The 19,106-nt window shown below is 38.0% G+C and overlaps 2 protein-coding genes across 3 annotated transcripts in view; one reads left to right on the top strand and one right to left on the bottom strand.

Annotated features, from left to right (window-relative positions):
- LOC306873378 (protein FAM193A-like) overlaps positions 1-7,255 on the top strand; it is a 30,166-nt gene extending 22,911 nt beyond the window's left edge. For both annotated transcript variants that reach the window (XM_079422632.1, XM_079422631.1), the window contains 7 exons: positions 1,738-1,959; positions 2,062-2,344; positions 2,527-2,713; positions 4,518-4,748; positions 5,168-6,008; positions 6,110-6,191; positions 6,276-7,255. In XM_079422632.1, coding sequence (XP_079278758.1) covers positions 1,738-1,959; positions 2,062-2,344; positions 2,527-2,713; positions 4,518-4,748; positions 5,168-6,008; positions 6,110-6,191; positions 6,276-6,369 — 1,940 coding nt within the window. In that variant the 3' untranslated portion in view covers positions 6,370-7,255. The remainder of the gene's footprint in view (positions 1-1,737; positions 1,960-2,061; positions 2,345-2,526; positions 2,714-4,517; positions 4,749-5,167; positions 6,009-6,109; positions 6,192-6,275) is intronic.
- Positions 7,256-13,875: 6,620 nt separating this feature from the next.
- Positions 13,876-18,080, bottom strand: LOC306873474 (TNFAIP3-interacting protein 2-like). The gene is made up of 6 exons (XM_079422795.1): positions 17,362-18,080; positions 16,627-16,920; positions 16,437-16,526; positions 15,983-16,261; positions 15,743-15,859; positions 13,876-14,855 (listed from the first exon to the last, which is right to left on the bottom strand). Exons 1-6 carry the CDS (start codon positions 17,680-17,682, stop codon positions 14,613-14,615), a joined length of 1,344 nt encoding a protein of 447 aa, XP_079278921.1. The 5' UTR covers positions 17,683-18,080; the 3' UTR covers positions 13,876-14,612.
- Positions 18,081-19,106: the final 1,026 nt, after the last annotated feature.

Here is a 19,106-nt window from a genome sequence, read left to right as displayed (position 1 = left end):
GAGTAATGATGCTAAAAGTCAGCTTTGAAAGACAGCTTTGATTGTTCCTAATAAAATGTTTAACAGCACTCACAAGTGAATCTCAAGTTTTGTGTGATAGCTAAATATATACTTAAACTACAAAAAAAAAAAAATTCAATTGATTTTGTCCTCATATTCTTTCTTGTAACTCTTCCTCTCAGTCACATACTTGACTAAATGGCTCATTATGAAGCTCATTATGCAGGCCTGTCTTCTCAGGTGTGAATGAGAAGGTTGACGCCTTCTCGCATAGACCCTTTTTACTCAAAAAATTAATATATTGTTTTTTGTGAGCAAATAAACAAGATGATTTTCACATTATTTTGAAGCAAAAAGGCTACAAGATCCAGTTCTCAGAAGTCTTGTGAACAAATGTTCTGTATGTTTTTTTTATGGCCTTATTTCAGTGACTTCAAAATGTTAGTTTTTCACTAACCACGCATAAACGTTGTTTTCTCAAAAACAAAATCATGTACATAAGTGCTGCTAACATATTACTGTAGCCCTGTTTTTGCTGTTTACAGTGTTTAGACTTTAGCCATTTATATATTTATAAGCAACTGAAAATAACACAAATGTCAGGGCATGTCAAAACTTCTCCAGGCCCCCAAAACACCCTCAGACCCAGAGGGTTAAAGACATGGAGTTGGACAGTGCAATGCCTCAGCTTTACAAACTGATCTCATTAGTGGCAACAATTGGAGCTACATCTGCAGGTGTAGAAAGGAGCTTCTCCTGTTTAAAGCGGCTCAAGTCCTACACCCGTAACACAATGGGCCAAGGCCGTTTAAGCAGCCTAGCTCTGCTGGCCATTGAGAAGACACTGGTCAATTCACTGGAAAAGACTCCTAGTTGGTACGACAGTGTGCTACAATAAGGGCTTCGGACCCGGCCAGTTATGCGTGTCTTTAAAGGAAATTAAGTGTCAGATCAAATAATTTGGAAAAGCACAATGTGCCTATAGGATCAGGATTTGGGTTTAGATGCTTCAGATATTTTATACATTGTTTGTATTGTATGTAGTCACAAATTCAGAGTCCATCCTCTCAATTTATTTCATATCAGGATGGCCACGTACACACTGAAAAGTTTTGGGAGTGACAACAATTGCCTTAAAATGCCTGAGTGAATCTCTGAAATTTCTAATTATTTTTATTTTCTGAGGTCTTATACCCTAAATATATATGGGATACAGGGTTCACTTACAAGAATTGACATAGTGATAACCATAGTAAAAGTTTGACTTATTGAAGCCATAAATTAAAAACTACAAACAGTTTGGCTGTCCGGCTGTGCTATTTTTGACCAAAGTATTATTAACAACCACAGACGTTTAGTCACCTAGCCATCATTAGCAAAATGCCATCCACAGAAGAGGCGTGTTATGTTTATACTCATTAAGCTATTGCTCGCGCTCTCTCTGGACCATAATTGATGGGTTTCCCCCGAGACCGCAGGGACTGGTGGTGAGAAACTGTTGGAAAGAGATCAAAATTTGTGAATGAGTCAAAATGCAATTTTCTAGCACCACACCTCAGACGAGCTGTCTCTGTCCAAACGTAGATGACGTCACTGCAGAAACTACTTGTTCAGTTCGGCTCTATACACACATGCGTGTTTTATACACTTTTAAATAGTCACTAAAGGACCAAAAATAATGTTTTTTTTATTGTTTTCAGTATCTCTCTGACCCTGAAACTCTTCTCCTCATCAAAGGTGACATGCTGGGCCCTCCCCTTCCCGACATTCCCCTTCTCTCCAGTTTGGACCCCAATGTCAATCCCCACCCTGCCCCGGATGGCAAAGAGAAGAAGAACGGCGCCAAGAAAAAGTGTCTCTTCAACTACCAAGATGCCTTCATGGAGGCGAGTGAAGTGGTGATGGCCACTTCCTCTGCCACCTCCTCTGTCTCCAGTACCGCCACCACTGTCCAGTCGAGTAATAATCACTTCCACATTTCTAAATGACCCATTTTGAGTGTTTAGATTGAATTCTCTCTTTCCTGTGCTCATTTTCCTCCTTTTTTCCCTTTGTTTTTAGATGAAGTTTTCCATAATTTAGGTAAAGAGTACCATAGACATCCCACTCCTGTTGCTCCTAGGAATAGTCCTACTAGTCTCACGTCTCTCCCCCCTCTCAATGGAACCTCACATCCTTCTTCCCCCAACACACACCTACCCAGTATAGGCACCCAGTCCTTCCCAAAGACTGTAAATCAGACTCCAGGCTTCATGGATGTCCATCAGGGTATGTGCTTGTCATCTGGTGAGCAGCAAGCAACCCCGGTTGATGGTTTAGTCAGTGGTCCAAATAGCGTGTGCAGGTCAGTCCCTCATGTATATCATTTGTACATTTTCTTTGTCATATTCCTGCTGTGCCAGCATCTAAAACACATAGACAAGCTGCAGTATTCAATACCACGTCAAGCTTAAAGTCTGTAATAAAATCACAAGAATATGTTCTGGAATTGAGTTCATATACTCAAAGTCAGGATGTTTTTGTCAGTGATCCAGACTGTGAGGGTCATCGCTGTGAAGGGAACGGTGGCTATGAGCACCAGCCATATGAAGGAGAGGAGAGCCAAGATGAGGACAGCAGCTCGGAGCACAGCTCCTCTACCTCCACCTCCACCAATCAGAAAGAAGGAAAGTACTGTGACTGCTGCTACTGTGAATTCTTCGGTCATGGAGGGGTATGGAAACACTCTCACTTGGCTTTCACCTAACTGCTCAATTAAATGTCTTACTGTTTTAGGATAGGGCAGTGTGACTAAAGTTTTATATCTCGGTATAAATTAATAAATATATTATATGACTCACATTAAAGGAATTGAACTAGGGGTGTAACGGTTCACAAAATTCACGGTTCGATACGACAGTGGCGTCACGGTTCGGTACGTTTTCGATATGGGGGGGCAGGGCAATTGGTTACGTTTTTGAAATATTTCTGTTTTAAACCATGAAGGCGAGCCGGTGGATATCACACAAGCACGCATTTGCACCAGGGTTTGCACACGTGCAAGATGTATGCCGGTGAACGTCTTAATCTTAGTCAATTCACTATAAGCAGAAAGTAAAAGTAAAAACGGAATGACAGAGTTTTCGGCATCTGACGCCGCATATTCTCTCAGAGACAAAGAGAGACGAATCTACTTCAACATATACTAATAATGGTATAGCCTATAGCTGTTTTCATTTATTTCCTTTATATTTCTCTTGTGGCCCATACATAGTGACAAAAAAGAAACGTATTTCGTGTTAAACAGGTTGTTTTTGAAAGTCGGTGCTTGAAATTTTTTTTGTTGATGACTGCAGTGTTAATATTTTAATTATAGGACTATAATTCATTGTATGTAGCCTATAGCCTAACAGACCTGTTTTAAAAGACCTTTTTAAAAACATTTTAATTGAGGAGTAAATAGCCTAATCTTATCCTCGCAGCGCGTCAGTTGTGCGTTAATTTATGCTGGGCAAATGAATTGTACTTTTAATTTAATAATAAAAGTAACTTCTTAATAATAATTATAGGCCTAATAAAAATAAGAATGTAACAGGCCTACATTCATTGGAAATGCCAATATCTCTGGCTATCGTCGATACAAGATCATCGTCTTTTGACGCACCCCAGCAAGGGGAGGTTATCGCGGGGCAGATCAATTTAACACAATGTGATAGACACAAAAAATTTTGTGTATATTAAATTATCAAGAGGTCATGGCTATTTGGAAAATCACATACTTTAAATAAGAATAATAATATATTTGAAATTACGAAAAAGGTAAATCTCAGTTGATTATATAACTTATTCCAGTCTGGAATAAGTTATAAAATTTTGGTTGGCAGCTGATTTTAGAGTGTTTTTTTTTTTTTTTATCTTTCAGTATTTGTTGATATTGCATATGTCAAATTAAATTTACATGTGCAATCATTTAACACTCACTTCAAGTTATCATTTAATTTAATTTAAAACTACACAATTAGTTTTTTTGATTTTTATAGTTTTAAGTTTTTATTTACTAGTATTTATTTAGAGAAATTTTTAAAGAATATTGACTAGTCATTTATTGGTTATCATCCATAACATTACTGACAGGCTTATTGGTATTTGTGAGAATTGGTAATGATGGAAAATACATTTTCCTGTCACTTCACCATTAACGCAAAACAGTCTTGCCCATAGATGTAACCCATGTAAATGTATATGTACCGGTATAGTAAAATCTCTACAAGCTGACACTTTCCTTCCCTCACTTTCAATTATAGTCAGGCACTTTGAAGTATCAAAGCTTCTAATCAGTGTGTGCTGTTCACACAGTGTCATTGATGGATCAGTGCATGTGCTTATTTCCTGCACCATATCAGTTTTGCATGCTCCACTGCTTATGTAAATCAAACCATTAAAGGAATATTTGTGGAAGCAGTTCATGTTAACCGTTTATTGTTGAAGGTGTCATGAATAAATAAGCTAATCAAGCTTATGTTGTTTGCGCTGCGTAGCCCCCTGCCGCACCCACCAGTAGGAACTATGCAGAGATGCGGGAGAAGCTGCGACTCAGGCTGACCAAGCGGAAGGAGGAACAGCCTAAAAAAGAAGATTTGCTGCTGGAGCGGGATGGGGTGGAGGACCAACGCAAGGTAGAGGACCTATTACAGTTCATCAACAGCGCAGACAACAAACCAGCCAGTAGCTCCAAAGCAGCCAAACGTGCCCGTCACAAACAGAAGAAGGTAAACTCCTTTTGTAATCAGGAATTATGCTCTTTTGTCTAAATCTAATCATAATAAAACTATATTAAAATGCAATACAACTCTTTTTATTTAAATTTTTTTACTTCATTATAAGAGACTTAGAAAAGGAAACCTTAAGTAGTTTTGCGTAACCTTTTATTTTTATTTCTTAATTTTTTTTATTTATTTTTTTTACAAAAATCTGCTTAGTAATATATGGAAAAACGTTGGAAACAAATAATAGGTCAAATAATTTGACCTTTATAGGACAAAGCAAGATTTGTTCAGTTTGTAAAATGTCATGCTGACCCAAAAAGCTTAATGATATTTATGAATGAGACAATGCATGATATTTGTTATTTAAAAAAAAAAAAAACTAGTCATGGAATCAAACTGTCTCTGGTTTTGTTTTGGTACAGCTGGAGGAGAAAGCCCGTCTAGAGGCAGAGGCTCGAGAATTGGAAGTACAACAGCAACTTCTGAAGGAACAGAGGATGCGGCAGCAGGAGGAGGAGGCGGCACTGAAGCAGGAGCTGCTCCGTCTGCAGGAAATGCAGCAGTTGCGAGCATCTAAGAAGAAAAAGAAAGACAATAAAATCAAGGCGTTAACCAAGTCTGAAAATCATTCTCTCGTTCCAACAACCAACAACCCTCAGCCTCTTCAGCAGACAGCACAGAGCGTTTTAGAAAAGAACATGCAGAATGGCAAAACTCAGCTACTGCACAATCTCATCCGTCTCAGTCCTAAGGAGCCTCGTCTAGAACCTGAATCCCCCACCGGTGGGAAGAATGGCCCATTGCAACAGCCAAGCCCAAAGACTTGCAAAGAGAGACCTTCAGAGTCTCCTGCTCTCCAGAATGGCACGTCCTCCCACCCAGAGTCCTTCCATACCAAGGTCAAACCCAAACAGCAAGCAAATGGCTCCAAACCCAACGGTGAGGCCACAAAGAGGTCCGCTGAGACCTCCAAAGCTCCAGAGCCTCCCAAAGCCGGGAATGCAGCCAGCCCTCAAACTGACGCCAAAGCCAAGCAGAAAGCTTCAGACGAGTCAGTGACCGAGATCAAGAGGGATGAGAGGACTAATGAGAAAAAGCCACAGAATGGAGGGAAAGATGAGAGGAACTCTCCTGTTATTGAATCTTCAGCTTTAGACTCTCCTCAGCAGAACGGCAAAGTCCCAAACAACGAGTCCCCGCAGCCCAAAAGCAAAGCCAAGAAGAATAAGAAGAAAAAAGCAGACAAGATGAATAACTCAATAGGTGAGTGTTGTGAATTGCCAAATTGTCTGAAGATAAAGGATAAAAAGATTTGTCCACTTTTGAATGGAAAATCAAGTCAGAACTCTCTTGTTGTCCAACAGATGATGTATTTCTGCCCAAAGACATTGATTTGGACAGCGTAGACATGGATGAGACCGAACGCGAGGTGGAATATTTCAAAAGGTACCGTTTGGTATTGGTAATGTTTTTCTCTGGCATTCATGACCTTTTGTTCCCCAACAAATACATTTTTCACCCTTTTTGCAGGTTCTGCTTGGACTCGGCGCGTCAGACAAGGCAGAGGTTGTCCATCAACTGGTCCAATTTTAGCTTGAAGAAGGCCATGTTTGCTGCCCACTAATGGGTCTTCCTTTCAAAAGACAATGGCAGGAATCGATAAGCGTTCCTCCGGTTTCTTCTCTCTCTCCCATGTTTCTACAGACTGACTGCTGACCCCAGTGCTGCTATGCTTCAACTGCTCCTCCGGTCTACATTATCCATGCCGCCTTGCCTTGTCCTTGTTGCTGTGGGTTCCTCAAAGAACCCAAAACGGGCTTGTATTCCTGCAGTACTTCTGGAGAGGAAAAAAAAGAGCAAATTAAAAAAAACAACCACAAAATGCTACTCTATAAGTTTATCCCTATTATTTTGGTTTCCCTTTCTTCTTTTAAAAAGCGTGTGTGCTTTTTGTCAGTGAGTGGGCCGTTTCCTTTAGGTCTGTGCCATGTTCTGGGTTTTCTCTGGCTTTATGTATATTAGGATGAAGGCACTGCAAAAGACATGCTTCAAGAAAAAAGACGAATATGAAAAAAAGATCCTTTTATTCTGATCAACTGTGGCTTTGCTCACCTTTGCACCTAGCACTGCACTTCCTTACGACTCGTTGTCAAGAGAATCAGACTGGTCAGCTTCACGTCATTGCCCCGAATCTCTCCCTTTATTGGGAGAATGGCTAATACTTGACAATGTTCATGTCGGTTTTTCATTTAAAATTGCTCAGTGTAACAACTGTGTTCGTTACCATTTTATTTTTGTTTTGTTTTTTTGTTTTTCCAACTTGTACCAAGCTTGTATCAGAATACTTTCAGAATTGAATCGAAAAGAACAATACTCACACTATCAATCTGTTATAGAGTGTATATTGTATTAACACTGAAGCCGGACTGGCTACTTTTTAACATATTGTTAAGTAATATTAAAATCTTGTCTTTCTTTTTGAAAGATGGAATACAGTAGAGTGGCAGGACATTTCTGTGTCAGTTGGTTTTTTTAGTTTTTTCCATTTGGCTCCATCTCATAACGCTTATAAAATTCCTAACCTTATCCAATCAAGGGGAAATACAACACCGACTGCAGATCAACATGAAAGGAGCAACCTAACACCCCTAATTTGCATGACTTGGCACCTTGCAACGGGTCCGTCCCCATCGTTCTGGTAAGAACGGATGCGTGTGAAACACCACAACCTTTTTCACTCAGTGTTTACAGATTTACACTGACAGCAATCATAGCAGTGATAATAGTAATAATAGTTATGCAAACATTCTGGAAAAATAGCTCAATGTGAGGTGAAGTCATGTTTATTTTGCTTGGGTTTCTTTCCTGTGACTTTATTACCAGGGTGTGGCAGGTACAAGTCAGTGAAACTATTCTTTCCAATCCAAACAGTGAGCATCATTGGAAGCAGGTTATGCAGTATTATTGTTGCTGCTGAGAGGTGAGTGCATGTTAAAAGTAGAAACCTTAAAATAAAAGTATTTAAGATTGTATCATTTAACGCTACTTGTTTCAAGTAAGCGTGCCCAAATGAATGCATAATGAGATAAAGGTGATATTTAGGTTCATATTTTTTAAATAATTTCAGCTTGTCAAATTGATAAAAAAAAAATAGACTTAGAATAGACTTTCTAAGTGTTCCTTTTGTTTTTGTGCATATTTCTCCGGTTCACATTATTTCGAAGGGAAAAATAGTGCTTGTGATATTTCCTCAAGCTAATAATTCTCTTTTTATATCCCTGGTTTCATTATAGACTATTTTATAGACTATTATTAAGCTGCCCTCCAGAGTTTATATTTATTCATTTTTGTCTCCTCCTCAATAATTTTAAGATAATAATAACTTTGTCTGATGCATTTTACATAATCCTATTGAGACATTTAAAATTTTTAATATCAGTCATTTTTAAAATAATAAAACTATTTTTTTCTTTTTGACATTACAGAGATGGGTCAGATTTGTCTTTGTGTATAAGGTTAAAAGAAAAAGAGATGTACGTGATTTAGGCTTTTTCACTTCCTAATTGCAACAAAAAGTGAGATTACCTCATTCTTCAAAAACTGTATTGGAATCCTGTTTTAAAATAGGGCATATTTTTAATCTTTGAAACCATTTGACAGACTATTTCTAAACTTACTCCCACTGAACGGGAACTTTTGTCACTATCCGTCATCATCAAACTTTGTTTTATGTAGGGCTTTTTTTTCTTTACTTCCTGCCAAAAAAACAAAACTTTGCTGTGGTGGAACGCCTACCTCATTTTAGCGTGTAACAAAGAAACCGCTATAACAGGTTAGATGAACTGTTGCTTGTCTTGTTCTGGAAGAGACGATCTCATTTCAATAATTGAAGAATTTTTACACTGTCATGTAATTCTAAATGGCAAGCATAAAGTATCACAGTTTCCAGAAAAATATGTAGCTAAACAGTGATGATAAAAAATATTTCTTGAGCAACAAATCAGCATATTGGAATGATTTCTGAAGCATCATGTGAGACTAATGATGCTGAAATCTAGCTTTGCCATCACAGAAATAAATGCAATTTTAGAATATATTCATATAGAAAACGGTTGTTTTAAACCGTAATGATATTTTACAGTATTGCTGATTTATTGTACTTTTGATCAGATACATGAGAATTTTCTTTAAAAACAAAGTAGTGTAAGATAAACTACATTTTAGTGCAGTAATTTTATAAAATAAAATACAAATAAATCAATTAATATATGTATTTATATAATTGAAAACTGACCACGTGTTTGCCTGGAAAATCGGAGAATGAACAATGGGAGATTTTGTGAATCTCCCGGTAATGCTTTTGTAAGTCTGCCCAGTTTTAGTCAACTATGATGCAATGCTGGAGTTACCTCATTTGTGTAAAATCTTTTTTTAGTAAGACATTTCTGGTTGAGGCCAGATTCACTTTGTACGTTCAACATGAAGTTTAAGTTGTTTTGACTGAATGAGAACAACTACACAAGATGATATATCAACACTAAATAGTAATAATAATAATTATATATATTGTCTCCCATGCTAAAAATCTTCCATGACATTTTTTTTTTTTTTAATTTTCAACTGTAGAATACGTGTGGAGCCTATAGTCTTCAACAGTCAGTCTTCCAAAGCAGGACTTGGACAATAACAGGGTCATAAAGAAAGTAAGAGCTGGGCTTATTAGAGAGAAATCAAAGATCGTAGATGAGATGGTGTAGTTTCTAATCACTGGTGAAGATCTTTTCATTGAGGATGGCCCAGAGCTGGGGAGAGACAGACAGCTCAAGAGGGAAAATCCCCATCGTTCCACGTACTGGAATTGACAATAGCGTTCTGTCTAAGCGCTGATCGCTCTTATCAAAAAAATAACACAACAGGCCATGATAACTCAAACACAGTTGGTAACAACAACAGCCTATGTTAAATAAGGTGCTGCTCTTCCAAATAAGCGCTGAAGTTAGCCAATGCTTGGGAATTCCCTGCTTTAAAAGATTAAAGGCCATATTTATCCGTTTTGGCATGGCGTTTTATGAAGTTTTCCCTCTTGGAGCAACACAGCGGATAAAGTTAAGGATAATAATGCCAAGCTCCACCATGATAGGCTACTTTGGATTTTTTTTTTCTTGTGCTGGTGTTGAATTTTTAAATATCAGTTGTGGAGCTAATTGTGTAAGTGACATTTGGTCTTTCTGCGAATAGTTTTACTGTAAAAGTCATGTGATCATATGACCTAATTATTTCCACTTTCTGAAGGTTGATTGTGGTGTGTGTGTGCTTTTCTGCAGTTCATGTGTGGGTCTCACATTATTGTAGGTGTGTATGTGGGGAATCCCTTCCAGCCTACCTTTCACTTCTCCAAGGAAAACTTTTCTTAAAAGAGTAAAACTACAGTGGGCCCACACATCCATCACTTCAACTCATCTCCAGTTACGTTCTTCACAGCAACACGATCTTCTCTATAACTTCACAACAAATGACTCCTGCAGGTAGAAAAATGACACGCATCTACTGAAGTGTGTGCTTGTGCGACGTCATTTCGAGAGTGGTTACTTGACTGAAGTAGAGAGCATGAAACTCCTGCTGGAGTTTTCCCTCCTACCCCGTGGCAGCTAGATAGGGTCGTGCGTCTGAGCTCATCAAGGGTTTATTGACTCAGGGGACTGTGATGCTCTTTTACATGTCTGACGCGATCTTGTATATAATCAGAATATGGGCCTGTACTTATGACCAGTTTCCCAGATATAACACAAAGGTGGTGATCGAAAAAAAATTACTAGGGAGATAATTAGGAGCCAATTCACAGAATCACTTTTCAGAAGCTACTTTAGTGAGCCTAGTTTTAACGATTAATCTCATTCAAAAGTTTGTTTACATTATGCATGTATGCATGTATGTATGTATGATATTAATGCTGTCAAAATTAGCGTGTTAATACAGCCGATTAATTTTTTCAGTTTAACACGTTAAAATAATTTAACGCTGTTAACGCAGGGGCGGAGCCTATGGTTGGCCACCCCACTCATAGCTGCTGTTTTCGTATGGCGCAGGCCTTCTAGAGGCCTTTGAGTCAATCGCCTGTATGAAAGGCCCACGGTATTGATACAAATACTTCAGCTACAATAATGTTTTTTTTTTTTAAATAATGTCTGTTAATACTTGTTCAAAACTTTAGCAAAGTTTGTACTATTTTCTTATTTTGAGAAAAAATTATTTTTGTTCAATAAATATACTGTCATAAAAATGTTAATATAAAAAAATATATTTTAAAATACAGAAACAAAATAATTTTAATAAGTAAAGATTCTGAACGTATTGAAGGAGATCCAATAATAATTGAATGTAGATTTACAGGAGTAACAACAAATTATTATATTATATAATATTATTAATACCATGTTTTTAAATATGATGGTTTCATTCTAAACATGGTGATTATCTCTAATATGGACACCCAACATAATATATGATATTTACCATTTGAATCTAACCATGTCATGTCAACAAATGGAAAAGTCAGCCATCTATTAATTCTAATGTTAATTACTGTGCGCCTTTAGCCCCAACAGCAGGGGCGCTTTTTACCCAAATGCCATACTTTTACATATTTTCGTTATTTAAAAACTGTTGCTTTAATTATCTTAAACAAAACTAAAAATCGTTGTAAAATAATTGTATTTTTAGAATACCATACCATTTATTATGATTTGCAGTTTGTTGAAACTTAGTAGGCCTAATGATTTATTTTTTACTGATGGATTGAACCTGATTTTTTTTTTAAATGCAAAAGTTACGTGAAACTATTTGAAGGACACATTAAGAAATTCTGTTCAATTGTTCGCAATTCTGACATCACAGCTAGTGTTACGGTATTGTGCTGATGGCGATATTCACTTTACGCACTATCCTAGTGTTCTTGTAAAGACTGCAATATACTTTGTGCTTGGGGGTCATTGTCAACTATTCAGGGATCACAGTTGGCTCTGCAGTATTGCGCTGAAATTTGCTTCATGAGCACTGTATGCATATCCTAGCGTACTCATAAAAAAAAATATATATATTTTAGGGCTATATTTTATCTAAAAGTCAGTTGTTAGTGGTCCAGGCATTGTGCTGCTTGGTGTTACACACATTAAACACTCGCACACTTTAAAGATGTAATAGTGTCCTGCAGTGAGGAGTTATTTTTGTAGGCCAACCTGAAAGTTCGCAGTCACTCTGGTTCGCTCAACAAAAACCCAATAGAGAACGACAGACCTACACTACTAAGTGCCTACTCTTTATAATTTTATAAGAGTTACAATAGTTTTCATAAGCGTGATTATAAACAAAAGCAGCCTGGTGAGTATGTGAGTTTAACTGTTTGTCATGACATTTAATGTCCCCAGCGGCCTCTGTAGTCCCATTTAGACACTTGTTAGCAACCACCTTGTTCAAGAGAGGTAAAAAATAAATCGCAAAGAGGTATTTTAGGTCATAGAATAAATGTAAAACAAGAGAAAAATGCACTTTTGTTAACCTATTCACAAAAATACATCCAATGGTACATCGCGCACTTTTTGACGCGATGTACCATTCGACCCGAGTTCGAGTCTTTCACCAAACTTTTTTTTCTCCCTTTTCAAATCTCATATTGCATCAGAAAGGCATTTATTTTCAATAAAAATGAAGGAAATAATAAGTTGAAAATAAAAGTATCGGGTAGGTGTAGGGAGGGCTTTATTGTCCCAATAAGGTGGCATCCATTTAATAATTTGAATTAATACTACAATTTACACTCAATACATCATTGCGTACGGTTTTATAATGTATTACAATACTGAGGTGCAGATAATTGCCACTATTTGCAATAAGTCGTATAAATAGCAAAAAATCTTGCTATTTTAACATAGTGTAAATAGAATCTAGCTACTTGCACTTAGTGTAAATAGCATATAGTTATTTAAATACTGCTATTTTCACTTGGTGTAAATAGCATCCATCGCTATTTGCAGTTAGTGTAAATAGTATCTATCGCTAAAAAATATATGCTATTTGCACTTAGTGTAAATAGCCGCTGCCTTTAAATTATTGTCACGCGTGTTGTCATAACGGCTTGGATAATGTGTTATTGGCCTCTAAAAATTATAGGAGCTGTTTAGCTTGGTACAAAATGTGTAAATAATGTTTAACATTAGGAATTTAGATTCTTTGATATTAGTGTTTGTACAACACAGAAACATAATGCATCTAGTTTCAATTACAGACACTAGCCTTGTTTGGTCCCATAGCCTCCTCCCCTTTAAATAGCCAGTCCCGCTATATCCCTCTACCCGACAGTCGCCTGCTTCTCTTCTTCTATTCACTTCTAGGCCTCGGGACAGCTGAGAATCTGCCGCAGTTATAGCCTGTCCATTCAGTTGTGTTTGGGAAGGGGCTTTCCACCACTTGTGCACATACACTTTCAAATCCCATGGGACTTGAGTTTAATGCTTTATGACACACTATGCCTCATGATCTTGCCAGCATTATCACAACTCTCTCAGTGTCCGGTTTCCCATATCTTACTAAAAATTACCTTTGACTGTACAAGCACTCACAGACACAAACAAGATTACACAGTTTCAAAAAGGTCCTTAGGCAAATATTTTATTATAAAAATAAATCCTCCTCTAGTTATCACATTTCTCTGTCTTAGTTTGGCATCTTTGTGATATTTTCTTGTCAATTAATATTTTTGCTGTTAGTGCCTTAAAACCCCATTCAAGTGTTCAAATGTGTTCAATAGGAGGCCATTTTGTCATAGGCAGCATCTGAGACGTGAGAATTTCACGTCGCAGTTTACCAGGATGTAGGGAACTTCCTCTCTTACTTAAAACTAGAATGTTTTCAACTGCAGAGGGGGATCGAATGGCAAGTACCTCACAGTCAAAAGGTGCCTTAAATTCTAAGAATGTAATGACATGTTATATGACAGAGCCTTTTAACACTTATGATCGGAATTCGGAAACTAAAGTTTGATTTTATATATATATATATATATATATATATATATATATATATATATATATATATATATATATATATATATATATGAATGAATCAGAAAGGCGATTATCAAAAGATTATTAATAGTGTGCGCTGTGCTGCTCTGTATATTCTGTTACAAATTCCGATTTAAAATGTAAGCCCAAGGCAAATAATAACAATACACTTTACATATAGACGAAAAATGAGATATAAAAATATAACAATCTTTACAAATAGCACCATAATAAAAACAGTATGAATTATATTCAACAGTCTAATAATAAAGAAGCTTATGTATTAAATATAAAAGGTTATGTACTTTTATCATCTGTATTTGGCAATAATTAAAATAGCAAAAAGTGCAAACCAGCTGATAAAGAGAATACATATTGGTGAGGTATATGATACCAATTTTACGATCCATCTGATTTATACACAGATTTGCAATACAGTATTAAGCTAAATTTGATTGAAACTCTTGAAACAAAACCTTAAAACCAAATAAGTGACAAAACCCATCATAACCAAGCCATCTGCATTCAATGACAGCCATGTGCGTAAGCCTTTGAACTGGGAATGACTAACCCAAAGTCATATCTTGAGTCCTATGCCACAAACGACCTTCTAAACATCAACCAAGCCCACAATCGAAAAGCCAAGCCTAAAAACCCCGAAAAAAGCTCTTCCTTCGACTCCATCCTGTTTAAACGTGCCCCTGCCTTCATCAACACCCTGTCACAAGCATCCCATAGTCTGCAAGCTTGTAGTGATTCTGTCCTCAGTGCTTTCTGTGCCCTGTGAAAAGTCAGTGAGGTGAGAGACTCACAGCTTGGCACACTCGTCCCAGTGGTTTAGGTATTCGGTTGCATGCTCGTCGTCATACGTGGTGAGACAGCGAGGGCACTGCAGTTCAGCGGCTCCCTGCGGTGCTGTGTTACTGATAGTCCTTTTTGAGCTTGTTTCTGGGGGAATGTTTCTTCGTGGTTCGGCAGTGTCCGTCTGTCGGTGGGGAACTTTTTTTAGACCCATGTGAAGTCGCCGTGAGGATGAGGCATCTTGGACGCTCTGAGCGATGAAGAAACAAAGCGTGTTATTTAAAGGGAATTGGATTTGGATTTTTAAGTCTCATGCTGGTCAGGTTGCACTGAAAAAAAGTGGTGACCTAAAAATTGTAAATGCACTGGTTTCAAGTCAAAAATCTAATGTAATAAAGCTGAATCTACCTAAATACAATAAATTATACCACCAAGACTACTTTTTATGGGTTAAATCATGTAAAAATGCAGGTTGGCATTTCTTCCAGTGTGATTTAAAAAAGGAAAATCTATTTTTGTAAGTATGTTATTGTGTGTCAAATCATCCATGTATTATTGTTCTTTATTTTCTTTTTTACCCCATTATGTTGTAATCAAAATGTTGTCATGACAGAATTCTCTTAAGTGATATTTTCCAGACTTTCCACGAATAATTTAGTCCACTTAAACCCTGCCCATCCATGTTCGACTGCACGCTCAAATTCATTTTTCAATGCAACGCCCACATCTCAAAATCCAGTAAACAGCTGCATTGCTCTCAGATGTGCATCAAGAAACTGAAGAAAATATCTGTTGCTACTTGAGTTTCATCGTGACTTAAAACAATTCATAATAATTGAAAAATAATTATATAATTTTAAACTATTTATTCTTATTTAATATTAATATATTTTTTAGATACTTTTTCATATATCATGCTGGTCGAGTTATTTTGTAGTTTGTAGGATTTGTTTTAATTATTAAAAAATGTACATAATATATCTTTTTTTATTCCTTGAATTTGTAAATATCATTACGTTTTCGGGGAGTTGCACCACGTGGCATTTTACAACCTAAACTAACCTTGCCTTGCCATTAAAAAGGTATAATTATCTTTTCAAGAAAGTTGACAAAAGGCTTTTATTTTATGAGACTTGCCTGTGTGCGTATTTGCAGTTGAAGTCTCCCAACTTCATCTTGAAGGTCCAGGATTTTACCCTGAGCCCTTTCTCTGTCTGCCCTCTCCGATTTGAAGTCCTCAACATAGGCTAAAACCTACAGGAGAACAAGCAAGGCTTTTGGTTCATGGGCAGCATGCCAAACAAAACTTCTCACTTTTGTTGTGACAAAAATACAGTGACTTCCTGTTTTAGAGGAATTCAAAATAATGATAAAGACCTGCTGCTCAAGCATCTGAATGCACTCCTGGTTTCTTCTTTTACTGTCATCCCTCTCTCTGCTGAGTCTCTCGCACTCCATCATCTTGTCCTGCAGGAGGCCGTTGAGCCGCGTGATCTCCTGCTGGAACAAAGCCACGTTGCCCCCAGCCAGAGTTTGGGTCAGGGTCGGACCTGCGGATGCCAGACCGTTTGATTCTTTCAACTTCTGACACAAACCCCTCACGTACTCCTCTCTACTGGAGTCGTACTTCTGCCACTTTGAGTTTAAACCTTCCACCTGAGATGGAACAAAGGCATGTATTTATGATGTGAACAGACAAAAATTACATGACATTTTCCAAGAATATTTCACATTGTTTTGTCTTTCCATAAAAGGTACTGAGTGACATTTTCTGCAAATGAAACAGGTAAAACAAATGTTAGTGGGTGATGATCCATCATGTGAGCCTTACATATGCAACTCTCTTTTTAAGCTGGTCGTTCTCCCCTTCTAACTTGCTGATGATGACATTTAGATGGGGAACTTCAGGGGAATCTTTTGTCTAATGAAGATACAAAAAGCAAGGTCAAATATAGTTGTTAAATAAAGTGTTTTAAAGGTGGCCTGGACATTGTAGAATGCCGATAGTTTCCCCAACACACCTCATTTGCTTGAGTTTTCTGATCTGTCATGGCTGTCTCGCTTTTCTCTTTCTCCAGCCGCCCCAAAAGCTCCTGGCACACATGCACAGTGGCCCCAAGCTGTGCTCTCAACTGCTCGGCTTCTTCAGCGAGAGAGTTGCAAAGGACAGCCCTGGTGGCCTGTGTCCGATCGCTTTCGGCCAAGGTGGAGCGCAGTCGCTGGATCTCCCTTTCTTTCTCCTGGTCAGGCCTCTCCCTGATGGTCTCCAGCTCTTGATCCTTCTCCTTCAACTTTTCTTGCAACCTCTGGATCTCCTGGAACATGCAAACAGTCAGAAGACTTTTTCATGCCCATTTCCTGGCAGGTGAACGTGAACAAGAAATTCACTTGTCTCGCCACAACTAATGCATATATACTGTGCTCCTGAACAAATGTTTACTCATAAAACTGAAAATGACCGCTGTAAATTTGTTTGCTCTTCTTGGTTAATCAGGCTGGTCTGCTTTAGAAAGGTTTTGAGCACTTTTCAAATGGTGAGACTGGTGGACCACTACCATTGTAGGCTGGATAAAGCTCTTTTATTATTCTTATTCTTATCTTATCATGTTTACTTGATTAAAGAATTCTAGTATTTTACAACAGAAGGTTTACTTTACAGTGCGTTAGCTGGTAAGATGTACAGAGAAAAACAATCAACTTGACATCTTATAGGTGATTGCAGCAGGAAGATAAATGAAAAATGTGTTTTAACTTACTGTTTTACTGGTTTCCATTCTCTGGGCGGCGGCCGCCTCTGACTCCTTGAATTGTTGCTTTAATTTGCAAATTTCCTTACACAAACTCTCGATGAGAGATTTCGACGGCCCTACAATATAGGGCTCCTCTCCCTCTATGACCACTGTTTTCTCATACTTCCCCAGTCTTGCCTTCAAATCGGCAATAATTCCGTCCTGGGAGCTGACCAATTGATTTAAACGAGCAATTTCTTGTTGTGTTTCGTGGTGAAATGTGTTGAGTGTAGAGCAGCTGCGCAACTTCGCCCTTAGCGTGTCGTTCTCCCTCTTTATCTCATCCATGCTGAACAATCCGCTCGCGCGTTAGAACCAATACATAAAGTTCGATTTTCCCATAGATTGCACAGGTTTGAGTGTCATAGGCTTACTACATGCGTCTGCTGTAGACCAAAGGCAGAAAGCTTCAGTCTGTGAAAGCCTCACTCAATTTCGAAATTATCTTATGAAGAGGGGATTTCCTTGCGGGGACTTCCCCATCTCAAATTGAGTATATTTTTCTCGTATTTCATATTTAAACGTCGAAAAATAGTTCGGTAGCAGCCCTTATTTTGACATCACAAGAGTTCATATCGGAGTCGTGTGTGGTTTAATTGAGATTTTACACGTTTTCGAGACTGTTGCCGCTCTCCTCGGTGGGGAGATCAGGTTTAGGAAGATCACAGATCAGCTTGACGCCGCCTGGTGCGTGTGCACGAACATTACGCGAGACCTTCACTTCGCAGCCTACGCTTCCAGTGACGCGACGCGGTGAACTAAAGTAGACAGTTTCCTTCATTATAATGTAGGGACGTTCTAGTTTGTCTGGGAGCTGTAATGGGACTTTAACACACAAAGTCCCTTATTTAGAGGGCGTTGAACTTGGCTCACTGGGACAGGTGGTTTTCAGAAAGACAGACTTTTGATAGAGTTAAGTAGCTAAGGCATGAATATGAGATGAAAGTAGGGCAAAATATTTTATCGCATTTTTTTAAAGGGATAGTCCACTTAAACATGAAGAATCATTTTTATTTTTATTTTTTCACCCTCATATCTTTCCAAACTTTATCCTTCCTACTTGCAGAACACAAAAGATATTTGGAAGAATGTTGGAAACCAACCAGTTTTGGTTCCCATTGACTTCCATTGTATTTTTTGTCCATACAGTGAAAGTAAATGGAACAGAAACAACTTGGTTACCAACATTCTTCAAAATATCTTTGTTCCATTATTCCAAATTCACAAGTTTGGAATGGGCGTAAAGTATGAATCTTTGTTTTTGTGTTGACATCTTTTTAATTAGCCTACAATTTAGGAACATTTCTTTGCCTACAATGTAAACACACACACACACAGACAGAGAGCGAGAGATTATACTGCAGATTTTAGCCTAAATGTTGCTATTTGACAATGATGTGGTGCGAAATAAGTGCTGCTATTCAGCATTCAAAAAAAAAAAAAAAAAGTTGTGACGTATTGTCAAGTATGGTGACCCATACTCGAAATTGGTGCTCTGTGTTTAACCCATCCAAGTGCACACATACAGCAGTGAGTAGTGAACAAATGCGCACACACACACACACACACACCGTGAACACACACCCGGAGCAGTGGGCAGCCATGCTGCAGCGCCCGGGGAGCAGTTGGGGGTTCGGTGCCTTGCTCAAGGGCACCTCAGTCGTGGTATTGAGGGTGGAGAGAGCGCTGGACATTCACTCCCCCCACCTACA

This window comes from Barbus barbus, assembly GCF_936440315.1.
Source record: "Barbus barbus genome assembly, chromosome: 8".
In the NCBI taxonomy this organism is placed as follows: Eukaryota; Metazoa; Chordata; class Actinopteri; order Cypriniformes; family Cyprinidae; genus Barbus; species Barbus barbus.
Note: the sequence above shows the minus strand (reverse complement) of the source record. Positions and strands in the feature narration are given on the sequence as shown.